General features: G+C 38.9%; 1 protein-coding gene across 2 annotated transcripts; it reads right to left on the reverse strand.

Annotated features, from left to right (window-relative positions):
* Positions 1-1,927: 1,927 nt before the first annotated feature.
* Positions 1,928-14,681, reverse strand: LOC148361586 (uncharacterized). 2 transcript variants are annotated; one of them, XM_088342321.1, is made up of 11 exons: positions 14,477-14,681; positions 14,209-14,233; positions 11,411-11,991; positions 10,698-11,013; positions 9,061-9,102; positions 8,877-8,977; positions 8,755-8,816; positions 7,119-7,270; positions 5,832-5,987; positions 2,724-2,968; positions 1,928-2,100 (listed from the first exon to the last, which is right to left on the reverse strand). In XM_088342321.1, the coding sequence occupies exons 1-11, from the start codon at positions 14,579-14,581 to the stop codon at positions 2,002-2,004; spliced, it is 1,884 nt and encodes a 627-aa protein (XP_088198447.1). In that variant the 5' UTR covers positions 14,582-14,681; the 3' UTR covers positions 1,928-2,001. The 2 variants fall into 2 exon arrangements, with proteins under 2 accessions (XP_088198447.1, XP_088198448.1); XM_088342322.1 differs by having other exon boundaries at positions 1,928-2,131.
* Between the last annotated feature and the right edge of the window lie 270 nt (positions 14,682-14,951).

The raw sequence follows: 14,951 nt of genomic DNA on the forward strand, positions 1-14,951 counted from the left end.
TTATGATTAGTCAAAGATTATCATAATGGATGTCTATACATCCCAATAGTATTCATAGCACACTTTTCTTACACCATTTAAGTGTCTCTTAAATGCAATAATATATAAATCACAGCACAATACAATTTTAAACATCTGCAATGTTTTCACAACTTGTGGGAAATTTGAGACCAAGTGTTTAACAATTTCTATAATTGAAAATACAAAAGCATGAAAATGTACATAATTGGTACCTGCATGCCACAAGGAAGTCAAGTTACTGGTGAAAAAACCACCTAGATGTAACGTTAGTGGTTTGCAAAATTATTTGGCCCCATTGTACTTTATGACCTTTTGCCACATTTCAGATTTCAAACATCAAGATCTAAAACCAATTTCTTAAATAAGACAATTATGAAGTAAAACACACTTTATTGGGTATTTTAAACTTTAAAATGAAAAAGGTGTGCAAAATTATTTAGCCCCTTTACTTTCAGTGCAGGAAACTGTCTACAAGTTTAGTAAGGATCTCTGATTCAATGTTGATTTATATGATTAACGATAAGTGGAATCCACCCGTGTGTAAACAAGTCTCTGTATAAATGCATCTGCACTGTCTCAAAGGTCCGTTTTAAGCGCATAGAGCATCATAAACAAGGAACACACTAGGCAGGTCCAAATTACTGTTAAGAAGTTTAAAGCCGGATTTGGATACAAAAAGATTTATCAAGCTTTAAACATTCCAAGGAGCACTGTGAAAGCAATAATATTGAAATGTAAGGCATACACTTTCAACTCGTATAAGGAGAAAACTGATCAGCAATACAGCCAAGATCACTCTGTATGAACTGCAGCGGTCTAACAGATGAGGTGGGAGAATCTGTCCATAGGACAACAATCAGTCATATATTGCACAAATCTGGCCTTTATGTAACAGTGGCAAGAGAGAAGCAATTTCTTAAAGATCCAGAAAAACACCTGGGAGACACTAGACATGTGGAAGGAGGTAGTCTGGTCAGATGAGACCAAAATCTGACTTTTTGGCAACGATGCAAGGCGTTGTTTGGCGTAAAAGCACAGCTCATCATCCTCCACACACCATCCCCACAGTCAAACATGGTGGTGGCAGCATCATGGTTTGGGCCTGGTTTTCTTCAGCAGGGACAGGGAAGATGGATGTATCCAAATACAGGACCATTCTGGAAGAAAACCTGATGAAATCCGCAAAAAAGACCCAAGACTGGGACGGAGATTTGTTTTCCAACAACTGAAAACCTCTGTACACAAACGCTTTCCATCCAACCTCACTGAGCTCGAGCTGTTTTGCAAGGAGGAACGGGCAAAAATTTCAGTTTACCGATGTGCAAAACTGGGAGACATACCCCAAGCGACTTGCAGCTGTAAGCGCAGTAAAAGGTGGCGCTACAAAGTATTAACTCTATGGGGCTGAATAAATATTGCACACCCACTTTGTTAGTTGTTAAAGTTTAAAATATCTGATAAAGTGTGTCCCACTTATTGTTGGTGCTTCTCAAGTAAGTTTTATATCTTTAAGTTTGAAGTCTGAAATATAGCAAAAGGTCAAAGTTTAAGGGGGGCAAATAGTTTTGCAAGTAACTGTATATCATCCCACTATACAAATATTGCAGAATCAGGATGCACACATGGAACACATCAGGATAGGAAATATATTTAAATTGCAGCTCACCCCAATTTTTGGGGGGCGGTTAGCTGTTTTTTTTGCGATGAAAACAAAATCCAATATACTTTGTTAAATAAGTAGTCTATCCAGGCACTGAAAACATTCCAATATTTGCTATAATTTTGTAGTAAATCAAAGCACATTTAAGTAGTTCTTGTCATTAATTGACAATGTAAACGTGTATGAAAAACAATGAAACAATTCAAAAACTTTGAAAGTACATTAGCAAGTGAGTCAAAAAACAAATTGACTGATTTATTTTATTGTGATCTCAAAAGTGGAAAAAAAATGCAATCAAGGTAGGGAGGGGGGGAATATTCTTATGACTTTTTGTTGCCATCCTGGGCATCTGGGTAGACATCAGATGTCTTCACAGGGCTGAAGCGAAGCAGCGGAAGATCCACAGCCCCACATTGTTCCTTGCGTACATTACAGTGAGATACACACACCCTTCATTTTACATTCATACAAACCAGGGTTGTATGACTTTTTAAAGTACGGTGTTACCTTGACCCAAAATCATAAATCACTTTGATTTATAATTTTTTAGGTTTGTTATTGGCTAACCTTGTATTCAGGGTTCATACGAGGACTTGAAAATCTTTGTATTTTAATTTTGTGTTCAAGGTTTGAAATGTGCTTAAAATTTGATTTAATTAAACTAAATTTTTAGGGTTGGCTAGGGTTACAACTAGTTAGGAACTAAGGTTTGAGCTCCATATTAGGGTTCCAAAATAGAGCTAGGGTCACGGCTAGAATTAGGTGTATGACTAGGAGCTAGGGTTTAGGCTACAAGTTATGCTTTTGATCCAATTTTAAGGATTCTAAATTTTAGGGGCTAGAGTTAGTGTTTGAAACCAACTTTTTTTGGTCCTGTTCTCGGTTTCTTTTATGAATAGTACTAGAAAAATTGGCTTTGAAAGTACTTGAATTTGGCTATGACAACAGATTTTGCATTTAATTATGATGGGCACAATCAAATTACTGTCAAGGCAACACTGTCATACATTTTCAAGTTGCAGCTGCGAAAAAAAACACCCACCTTGCGCAGGTTCCAAGAGTCCCGTGGGCCTCTAGCTGGCGGCGGAGGAGGGGGTAGGTCTGAGGTGGTGTCCTGGGGAAAGCGGTGGCTTTTTTGGGACAGTTGGTCTTTGGGCTGGAAGGACCCGCAGCGGTGCCGCCCATAAAGAGCACAACCGGCAACCAGGGTTGTCAGCAGCAGTGACGTGAGCAGGAAGAACAGCACGTACACACCTTTGGTCTCATCAGATAGTGCACGACTGCAATCTGACACAAACACACATTGTGGAAAAAAAAAAAACAGGGGAGAAAAACCAGTTCATGAGAAAAGATCGTGGAGAACTATTTTGGGAGGGACACAATTTCAAAATGAAAACCAAGTACAAGACACAACTAGATGGACAGTAGAAAGAAAAACAAGTGTGATAATCCCTCGCTGTCATTTTACTTTTCTCAGTTTCAAAACTTTTTTTTTTTTTTTTACACTACATTCATAGTGTTATGCATTCTGATCACCTAAATAGTCATCCTGCCCCTCCATTGTATGCATCAAGAATGTTGTACACGTATGCAATACAAAGGCTCCAATCTTTTTCAATGCCAAGTTCCTCCTAAAGCCGTCATGTCAACAAATCGCACAGCACAGGCAAAAGCACCAAAAGGCAAGAGAGGCTTTCTATTGCTGACAAAGTTGAACTTTGACATGCTAAAAAGGTAAAAGCATTTTTATGCTACATTTGTATTCCCAATAATGTCCTCAAAATATCATCTGAAGTAAAATGGATTCAAGTAATGTAATATAGCAGCTAGATTCAAAATTAGAATAATTGGATAGTGAATTTCCTTGCGGGGATGAATAATCTATCTAGTACTGTACAGAGGTTATGTGTAAAAAAAAATATATATAAGGTGATTTTATTTGTTAAGCATTTGTTCTTTGGTTTCAATGTATATTGAAATTTGGTAAATACGAAATTAGAACTTAAGTTTCTACTTGGCCGATTTTGAGGGTCCTTTTTGGAACGCAATCCCTGCTAAAAATGAGGGATTACTGTAGATAGAAAAATAAAAATTAATTTGGAATAGGCACTATAGCAGAGAAAGACGAACAGGGCACAGCCAGTAGATAACACTTGTATAAAAGTAGGACAAAGTGGAAGGACAAAGACAGAATAGAGGACCAAACAAGTAGGTGACAAAATTAGTCCCACCTAGAAGAGGACATTGCTTTAGAAGACCAGACAATGAGAACACAAGTATATTACAACACAAAGACAAAATTTGCATGTGCGTTAGCGTAACAATATGACCAGCAAAAGACTCATTTGGGAAAAACACCTGGGTACACATGACTAGCAGCGGACACTTAAATGTGAACCTGGAGTGCCACGTCCAATTTCGTTGTCACAATATGTTCAACCCATTTTGTAACAATGACAATAAAAAGGCAGACATGGGACCAAGTCACACATGTGCAAGTCTCAAGTAAGTCTCAAGTCTTCACCTTCAAGTCCCAAGTAAGTCCCAAGTATTTTTTTCTTGGGCAAGTCAAGTCACAAGTCAAGTCCCGAGTCTTAGATTGCCAAGTCCAAGTCAAGTCACAAGTCATAAAAACAGCGACTCGAGTCGACTCGAGTCCAAGTCACTAAGTCTCAAGTCCCCATGTCTGTAAAAAGGTATATTCTATACAAAACTGGTGCATGGAAAAGTTAGCAGTGGACAAGAGTGCAATAGGACAACACTTGATGTACCTGGAATAGATTAGTGTTTAGTGAGGAAAAGACTCATGACAATTGAAAAAGAGGACACTAGGACAAAACTAAAAGATCAAAAAGATCAGTTGGAGGAAGAAAGTGATGACACAAGTAGTTGAGAACAAGACTGGTACCTGTATAATAATAATAGTGGGCAGAATACAAGACAAATGACAAAACCAATACAAGTGCCAACTAGAACTATGACAAAAGTAGTTGAAAAGCAAAAAGGTTAAATTATGGAAAACAGAAAACTAAAGAGACCAAATGTATTAACACGTTTAGGAGATTTCATAAGATGCCAGGGTTTCATTATTTTGACTATTGTTCTTTGTTGTTCGATATTTGGCTATTATGCACCGTTTACATAGTCGCTATCGGTCACTAATGTTGCAGTTTTTTTTCCTCTACACCATTTAGGGCGGATCTGCTTTTTGTAACCTAGCCTAGGCTCAGTGGAGGACCTTTAGAACATTGGAATTTCTTATCTTGATTTTTGTACAGTTCTCCTTGCCAGTCAAAATTCATACATGTCTTCGCTTCATTTTGAACACTAGTCAAAAAATAGAAAAAGCAGTAGTGGTAAAAGAAAATTGCTGATACGAGCAGTTGAGAATACAAACAAGGAAAAGAAGACAAATCCAAGAGAAGACTCAAGTAATAAAGACATTGAGGACAAAAGTAGTTGAGGCTAAGGACAAAGTTAAAATGAAAATATTGTAGAGAACAAAGCTAAATAAGGACCAAATGAATTGATACATTTAAGCTACTTGTTTTTACTAATGTCAACTGCAAAGAAGATTGCATATGATGCCACAGTATGTTACTTTTACCATTATGTATCATTTACATCGGTGTCACTATTGTCATATAATGTTGCTGTTCTTTGATTTCACACCCTTAGTGGTAAATCTGCTTGAGATTTTAGAAGAAAAAGGTCTCAGAACAGCCTGGATTTTTTTTATCAGTTCTCCTTGCCAGTTAAAAAATCATTGATGTCCTTCTCATTTTGAGTGTCTACCAAAATACAAAAAAAAAAAAAAAAAAACTCACTTAGTAAAAGGCTAAAATGAAGATCCGCAGTAGATGGAGAAAAGTGTAACCAAGTAGTTGAGAACAAGACTCGTACCCGTTAACTGTATAATAAGACTGAGTAGGTAGAACACATGACAAGGAATCCACAAAACCTAATACCAATAGAAAACACAAGTGGGAAATTAAAATTGAGGACAGAATTATATCAAAAAATAGTTGAGAATAGGACAAAACTAGGGGCACTATAGATGGAAGACCAATGAAGGCATTTTTAGGCTGTGATGAAAAAAAATAGAAAAAATAAGAATAAAAGAATGAGATGTTGGCATTTGTCATGTTACCCGCAAGCTTGTGATCGACACACACGGTTCCCATAGGCCCCAAATGAGACTCGTCACGGAAGCCGTCTTTGCAGCGGCACCCGTACGAGCCAAACTGGTCCAAACAGTCGGCGTTTATGTCGCACAGCGCCAACTGTGTGCCACATTCGTTGACATCTGAAGTTTGGGAAAGAAAAATCAACAAGAAAAGTCAGCGCGACTAAAATTGTTGATGTTTTACAAGCAACTAACAGTGATAAGCAGGGCATTTGGACAATTAATTTGAGTGACTTCCACCTACTAATCAAAAGGTTTTCACAATTTGACAACTGCCCATAAATTTCTGAGGAAGGAGATGTCAAATTCCTATTGCAGGGGTGTCATACTCATTTAATCTCGGGGGGCATAATGGTAGAAAAACCACTCATGGGGCTGGACTTTGACAACGTTGGCATAACAAGTGTGCTTTAGGGCCTTTTAAAAGCTCACAATTAAACAATTTTGATTCAGGGGTGTAACAGATTATAAAACATTCAAGTTTCTCAGAATTAAGATATCATCTCTTGTAGTGTTTATCAATTGTACATTGTAAAAAAGGCAAAACAGAGTTCCACTAACTTATGTAACTTAGGGAAATACATGCAAACTGGAAAGTGACAATAAAATAGGACACACAATATTTGAAGTACACATGATTTAATGATGAGTCAGTTTCTGCTTAGGTATTTATGAAAATTCTTACGATTTGGGAAACCTGTTTGATTTTATATAAAATCAAAGGAGCCAAAGCTTCAAAAACACCCAGGTACTATACAATAATTTCCAATTACTGGGAATTAAAGGCCAAGTTGAGTAGAAAATGTCGCAGTTAAGAGACATCCACGCACCAAACTGCCTTAAACAGTGCATTCAATAGTTTTATTCCAAGTAGGAGAAAAAAACATTGGGATGGGAGTTTCCTCAAATGTTCTCTGGTTGAGAAATGGTGGTAAGAAACTACAGCCTTGGGAGTGGCGCCTGGCTTTTGCAAAACCAGTGGATTAATTTAAATCTGCAGCTCATAGTTTGATGTGGCCCTTTTCTCAGCTGCTGGGTTCAGTCTAATGGCGGGCCTGATCTGACCCATGGGCTGCATGTTTGACACCACTGCCCTAGTGCCGCTTGAAGGGGAAAAAAAGCTTAACATTTGATAACTACATTATGTTTGTATTGGATGAAATATGTTTAGTACAGAAGATAATCCACAACAGACAAAAAAAAAAACCCACAGTCCTAAAACAGCCTTTGATTTTGCCGGTTGTTCCTTACCGCCAACGGAGACAGACGCGACGACGCCACGATGCGGATTTCCGACTCTGCTTCCGACCATCTTGTGGAGGTCCTGGTGGATGCCGGAGAAAATGTGGCCCTGCCCACGGCCTGCATTCAGCCACATGATGTATAGTTCCCCTGCACGGAGCCTGTACCGCATCATGTAATGAGAATATCATCATGACCACATATTTGCATTGTACCTGAATTTCATTAGGTATACAAAAGGAGTTGTAAAAAGCTAATTAAAAAAAGGAAAAAAAAAAAAAAAAAAAAAAAACAGTACATGACTTTCTGTAATGAACACACCAATATTCTTGTGTGTGTGGTTTAGTTTCTTGGGTGACATAAAAGTTGTTTATCATCAAGAACCTTCTAGTGGTGCTAAAGAATTAACATTAAACGATTTAAATAATAACCAAAAATTGATCATATAGATGTGCATTGTTTAAAATACGCGTAGAAATTGTTTTACATAAAATGAGCTGCACCTAGAGGGAGCAGACAATTTTTTGCAACCTTTCTGGTAAAAGGTGCCCAAAAATATAAAAATGGGCCCGTTTGGTTACAGAGTCTCCAAAGTTTGTATTCTTACTGGCACTATACCTCAGATGTCAAACTAATATATACAATCGGTGCCACATGGTAGAAAAAGCACACTCACGGCTCTTGGACGAGTAACTGGCATAAAAAGTGCCTTGGTTGGAGGCTCACAGTTAAATTACGATAATGATTCAAGGGTGTAAGTTTGGATTAAGGTTTTTTTAATTCCTTAGCAAAGATTTCATGCATGGGTCACCAACATTTTAAAACTTTTACTTTTTGTTTTACAATTGGCGCAAGAGGCTACAATTTTGATATGTCATTACCAGGTTGTAATTATTAGAGGTCAACTACACCGCGTCAGTTAGAAATTCAAATTTACTAGTTAATCACAATGACCCATTTCCAGAACCTGTCTGCAGGCTACTCCAGTGTTATTAGGGAGTGTTGGAGACCGCTGATTTAATGTCTTTATTAACCATCGAGGCATGCAGGTACATAATATGTATATGGTCATGCTCTTTGTATTTCAATCAAAAGGAGTTATGAAAAGCACACACTTAGGAGCTAAAATTTCCCACTGGTTGTGAGAACATGTGGATGTTCAAAATGGCATTGTCCTGTGATTTATATGTTATTGCATTTAGGAGCCAACCACATAGACAAAGTGTGGGTAACAATTGTCAATCACTGGAAAGAACAGTATAGTTAAGTATTAAAGGCTTTGGATATAAATGGCATCCAATCGCATTGCCATAAACAGAGTGACTTCTATCTTTAGTCAAATAACATCGAGCTGGGTTTTTCCTCTCATGTATAAACTGTAGTTAGCATATGCTGCACAGCTAATATGGGTGGTACAGAGTGGGACGTGGCTTTGGCGACATTCTGAAAACAGCAGGTCATTGTTGCTCATTTCTTTTGTGCTTCTCTCAGTAATGTCTTGCTGGCCAAATCCAGCCCATGGGCCGGACGTTTGACATGTGCACTACACAATACAGTGACAGCTAGTGCTCAAATACACCGTCTCTTTAAAGGCAAAAACTCTGCAGAGCCATCTTTCATTTCTTTTAATGCAGTAGCAACCTACCGTTTAATCCTTTTAAAGGTCAATCCTAGCGGGACATTAATCCCTTCCAGGTGTTGGAGGACCTGAAAAAGACGAGCTAAGTTTGTTAAAGTTGTCAGGAAATTAAAAGAGACTGGTCATACCAAAGCCTTGACAGACTTCATCAGCAAGCCGTCCAAGTGATCCTGGTTCTGATCACGCTCTCGGTTGAGCTGGACCTCCACGGACACTTCAAACAGCTGATCTACAGGAATAGCAAGGGAAAGACGCAGGGGACAAAAGTGAAGCGGGAAAACCGGGACAGTTTTGGATCCGACATGGACTCACCACCAGGCTCATGTAGAACTTGAGAAGCGTTCCAGACATTGACTGTGAAGTGCATGTACTTGGATTAATAATATGCTTTAAGACAGAAAAGTCATTTCGTGATAGCACCCTTATTTTTTTTTCAGGAGGCGATATGCATTAAATGCCCATGTTTGATTCCACTGGCCTGCTAACTGTATCAATCCTGCAAGATGCCTGAAGGCATCCGTAACTATCTGAAATTTAGTTAGGTTGCCCTAGGCCCATTTAGCAGACAAATGCACGTTGGGTTGGGCAACCCATTCTCCTTGTTGCATCTATTACATGACAAATCTCTTGTGCTCTCATATACCTGTCCAACACCCCAATTTTCTTTTTCAAATTAGAGAACAATGCTCAGGACCAAGCTTCTCAAGCTACTTTGTTACTAGTTAAAGGGCATTTATAAAATAACTTTATAGATAACTTAGTAATACGGTAACAACAGTAGTATAACATGTTAATTATTGGAAGTAGGGTTATGTTAGATCCAGTCAACCACAAAAAAAAAAAAATAATTTTTACTAGAAAGCAACTGCCTCATCACTGGTTAGCCATTTTCAGAACAGGTTTGCGGGCACTTCAGCTGTCCCTTAAGGGGCACCAAGTTTGAGACCCTTGGTCTCAAAAACGTCAACATGCAGGAACTTGCACGCGCATCATGAATGTGCTTCAGCGGCTGCAATGATGACGACAGCCTCAAGAAAATAAGTTCTGAATTCTGTATATTGTTAGCTTAAAATGGGTTTCGTGTTTAACAGTAATGTGCCGTTTTGACCATGATTATTCATTTTATATAAATAGTGATATATTTTTTGCCACTTTCTAGTCAAAGTGTGGGCAAACTTTGATTCGGCGTCACGTTAACATTTTTTGGCAGAAGTGCCAGCTTAGGAGGACAATTACTGATTTTTTTGTATCTATCAATAGTCTGCAATCAGATACCTTGGGAATATATGAGGGGAAAAAATGAATGTAGGCACACTGAATTTTCCTCATTTCATCGCTGAAGACCTACCAGAGCGCTTTACGAGGTGCTTCTACAGTAGTACAACAAAAAGACTACCGATATGATATAAAAATGATGCCATGGTTAAATATAAATATAACTGTAGAAATACAGCAAAATAAATGTACAGTCATTTTGTAAACATTCCATTCATGCAAAACAAGAGACAAAAGAAAATCTAAATAAGTCTTTGTATTACAGCAGGGATAAAGAAACACACATTTAGTGTCTGCATCTATAAAAAGACCATTTAATATACTTTTGAAACACTAAGAATTAGAGCCAAGTAATAAAATGCTTCTTTTTTAAACACTACATTTCTAAATCTGGTGTGAAAAAAAAACGAACTAAATTTGATAAATATTTGATACCTGACAAAAACAGCGTGTATAAAAATGTAGCCAGCTATTTGAGTATTGGGCACACCGGGGATGAGTTGCCCCAAATAATTTTTTTTTCTCAGTAGTCACTTTTAAAAAAATAATTTATACATGACACATTTGGCAGGCCTGATTAAAATGCCTGACAGGCCGAATGTTGGTCTGGGGGTTGTAGTTTGCTCAGTTTTGGTCCATTTAAGTCGGCTTATTTAGGACTTAACAGTACTTACACTTTCCTCTGTGATTCAAATGGGATTCCATTACTTTAGAGTGTGGAGGAGTCCACCCTGGTTGCTTTTGTTGGGAAGATGTGGATGTAGCCTTGATCTCCATCTTAGTCAGTCCCATTTCACTAGTCTGATGAGGCAGATTTGAACCAGCGTCCCTGCGCTTGGGCAGGCTGTGAACGAAGCCGCCAGGGACTCCATTTAAATGCTCGTGAAATGCTCCCGTGAGGTCCGGTGGGTCAGATAGCATCTGGGAGGAGCTTCTTTCTGTCCGTGAGGTCCCTAGTGGTTCCTCCACTGGCGTTGTCGACGACGACATCTAGAGTAAATCAGGCAGGAGTTGAGGGTGAACAAGGGACAAAAAAAGGAGTGTTCATTTTATCAATTTTGTATGCATTTGCACAAATCACCATTTCTTTTTCCAAACAGAAGCTTACCAAGAAGACGTGTTCGAGCATAGAGAACAAGGTCAAAAGAACTAGAATTCAAGACAAGGACTTTTTCGTGACTTCAAAACTGCAATTACCATAGGTAAAAGACTGTCAGAAACTAAACCCCAAAAACATGAATAATCATGCCTCGACCAATAGGCCCAGTCAAAGGTATCAAGTATTTTTTTTTTTTTTTTTTTTTAAAGCTATGCAACAGCTAAACGTCAAAACGTAATGATCCTGTAAGTGAGAGCAGTTATAACAGGCTTGAAAAATGTATTTCACCTGAGCATGTGCATCTAGGTCTTCTGGCGAGTTTGCAGCTCGACCAGAATACTCAAACCCAGGAAACACGTCAGCGATGGCTGTGGGGCGCCCCTTGGGGTCCCCTGTACTCATCGGTCCAAATTTGTCCCAGTTCTGGAAGTCCCGCCCAGAGATGCCATCAAGCGGTGGAGGGACCACAGGCGATCCAAAGGTGCGATACCGCGCATAGAATCCTCTGTACTCCTGACCTGGCCACCCGGAGATCAGCAGAACCACGTGGAGGGTGTTTGAGCGGGACGTGTACGTGGCCTCACGCCAGCACCCTACCAAGATCCTGTGACCTGCAGAATTTCTGGACGAAAAGGCAGGCTCGTCCACGTGGATCTGGTCCCGCTTTAGGAGGCAGTTCTCATCAGGGGTCAAGTCTTGGAGGTGTAGGTGGACCCGCTTCCCGGAGGGGGCCTGGATGGTCCAATTGCACCAGAGCGGAGGGTTGGCGCAAACGTAGTCTGGGGAAAAGAAGTCGCCGCTGTCACCACCTAAACGCTGGTGGCAACTTCTCAGGGCGTAGAAAGCACCGCCACCTTCACCTGCAAGACCTTAAAAAGAAAAAGACCCTTAAAACACACAAATGACAGCATGTGTTGCGTTTAATTCACATGATAGATGTTTACAAGGTTAATCAGTCATGTGTGGTGAAGTTAGTGTGTGATGAGAGTCAAATTTACAAATGCAGTACAGGACAGTAATAACTTGCTGGATCATGGTTTAGCTACTTCGCAGCATGCATTGTGTTCAGCATTCTGATTGACTAAACAGTTGCCCCGCTCCATTTCTGCCCGTTCGTCAACGACGTTGCAGTCAGTTGGACATACACGTAAAACAGCTTAACGAACCTACATTACATACGCGCCAATCTTTTTCAATTACAAATTTCTGTAAAAGCCTTCATGTCAACAAATCGCTTTGGACTGGCACAAGCATCAGTAGTCAGAGGAAGATGCTTTCAGTCGCCAACAAAGTTGGACTTCTCGACCATCTAAACGTGCTCTGATGCCACTTTTTCAAAAGTGATTGTAATGAAAAATATATGGTCTCTGTAGGTGGTCAAACAGGACACATTTGTAATGTCTTTTAATGAATACAAATAAAGTATGTGTTTGCTTCCCAATAAAAGGCTTTTTTATGGCTCCAGACATTTTTTTTACTTATTCTCAGGATGTCCAATATGATTCTTTTAGCAGTTTGGGTTGCCAACCCTGGCCTAAAGGAAAATAGTTTTCCATAATATCCATATGACAAGTGAAGTAAAGACTGTGTGCCGAAATAATTTCCGCCCCTTATTGCAATTCATGCAAGTTTATAATTTGTAAAAAATAAAATAAAAAAAAGTAAAACACTTTTATTTGTTAAAACAAATGATTGAGTAATCCTCCATTATGAAAAAAAAAAAGTCCAGGCAACAGGACACCACATTACAGGATGGCTTGCCTTACTGCTAATTTGCCAATACTGTCACCAATTCTACTGTTTGGGCTCACTAGCGCTCTCTGCCATAAGGCATGAGAATTGCATGCCTCAATCAGCACGCCGTTACATACTAATTGCATGAAAAATGTTCACAATAATTTGAAAATGAAGTTCAAAACCTGTGAAGGCTTGTTATGTTTTTTTTTCCCCATTTCACTTTAAGGGACAGTGCAATATTTAGTGCATTCTAGTGGTACAAAAATATATCATTCATTTAGTAAAACAAAAACAAAAAAAACACATTTTAGTAACAGGTAAATACATGAACTATTATACTAATGTTATTTTTTTATAAATACTCATAAATTAAGGAGATTGCATTTATTTTACATTTTATTTTACAACAGTATCCATAAATTGAGCACCCCCCAAAACGGGCTGGTTACTTCTATAATACATTTTATTCAACACCTCATTATTACGGAAGAGCGGTGCTAGGATACAAATAAACTGAACCATTTCAAGGCAGTGGAGTATTTCTGACGCTGCGTTGTACAGATTTTATAATCAAGTGTTTGTCACAGTCATAGCATTTCCTTTTCTACATCAATTAATTTCTTAAAAAAGCTATAATTTTTAGGGGTCCTTGGGTTGAATTTGGGAGTTATTAAACACCCCCAAAACAGGCTGGTTACACCCATGGCACTGAAACTTAAAACAAATCTACTTTGGTCTTCAAAGAAAAACGCATGAACTTCGATGCCCGATGTTTCCCGTGCCATCGTCGCATGATTTTGGACACTCGGGGGCCACCCACACACTCTCAATCGCTGGATAGAGGAAGAAACGGTGGCTCCTCAGTGTGTGGACAAAGATCTGAGCAAAGCCATTCTGGTTATCTAGTGGTGATTTATCAAGCTAAAATCATTCCCAGATACTTGATACTTATTGATCAGCCGGGACAAAGCCTTTATAATTGAGTTTTAAAATAACATTTTGAAAAAACAGTCAACCATAATCGCGAGACTTTGTCAGAACACAACCTCACGAAAAATGAGAGTACTGTACTACGATATCCAGTTAACATGAGTTTTCTAAATCTAAAAACCTGCATGTCAAGTTGATTGGCCATTCCAAATTGTCCCTAGGTGTGAATGAGAGAGGAAATTGTGAAATAGGGTGCCCCCTGCCCAAAGCTGTGACCCTGCTAAGGATAAACGGTCCCGATCATGCATGGATGGATTTGCAAGAAGAATCCATGTGTGAAATGAAAGAAACCTTAAAAACACAGCTCACCAAAATAAAAAAAGTATCAAGAAGGACACATACAAAATAGTTTGACTGACCATTGATCTGTTTGACTTCGTCTTCCTGTCACAGCAAACCAAAAAAGTAAACATACAGTTAGTGTTCTCTACCGAAACACAAAAGTAAAAAATAGAAACGTTGTTGTGAAACACACACACACACACATTATATATATATATATATAAATATATATATATTCAATGACATGAACACACTACCGTTTAAAGTGTAGAAAGCAGTGCACTTTTTGGGCAAACTAGTAGTAAACAGAAAGTGACACACAAAAGGGTTCCGAGCTGGTCTTACCTGCGCCTTGCAGGAGGTCCACAGAGGCCCGAACATAAGGCCCAGGACCAGGGCGTGACTTTTAAGCGACGCCGCTTTGCGAGCAAATCTTTGTTGAGATTGCATTTGCGATTGTTGTGTTTTGAAACATACATGAAATGTCACAAAATGTGAGTGACGTCAACTCTTCTTGTTGATTAGCGGCCGCTTGTTTGCCGACCGCAAGTGCAATTCATCAGTGGCCTGATTGTGATTGGCTGTGGTGTCATCGGTCGCCAACAGAGGTCGCTAAAATGTAAATCGCTGCCATTATCTCAAGTCAATATGATTTATCTATTACGTGCTGTCTATTGTTTTAAGAATGTAGTACTGCAAACAAAATTGGCAACAAACAATTGATTTTAAATAATACATCAACATGAATAGCTAAGGGAACAGTCAAAATCAAGAGCGTAGGTTTTTAAAAGGGACAGTATGTAATATTTGACCCCTTGAA

This window comes from Urocampus carinirostris, chromosome 8 (assembly GCF_059441175.1).
Source record: "Urocampus carinirostris isolate Australia breed hairy pipefish chromosome 8, RoL_Ucar_1.0, whole genome shotgun sequence".
NCBI lineage: Eukaryota > Metazoa > Chordata > Actinopteri > Syngnathiformes > Syngnathidae > Urocampus > Urocampus carinirostris.

Coding starts and splice junctions, on each gene's coding strand:
- LOC148361586 (XM_088342321.1), bottom strand. CDS start 14,581: ATGCAATCTCAACAAAGATTTGCTCGCAAAGCGGCGTCGCTTAAAAGT. Junction 11,014..11,410: donor ACCTAGATGCACATGCTCAG/GTGAAATACATT, acceptor GATTTACTCTAG/ATGTCGTCGTCGACAACGCC. Junction 8,817..8,876: donor TGAAGTCTGTCAAGGCTTTG/GTATGACCAGTC, acceptor CGTCTTTTTCAG/GTCCTCCAACACCTGGAAGG.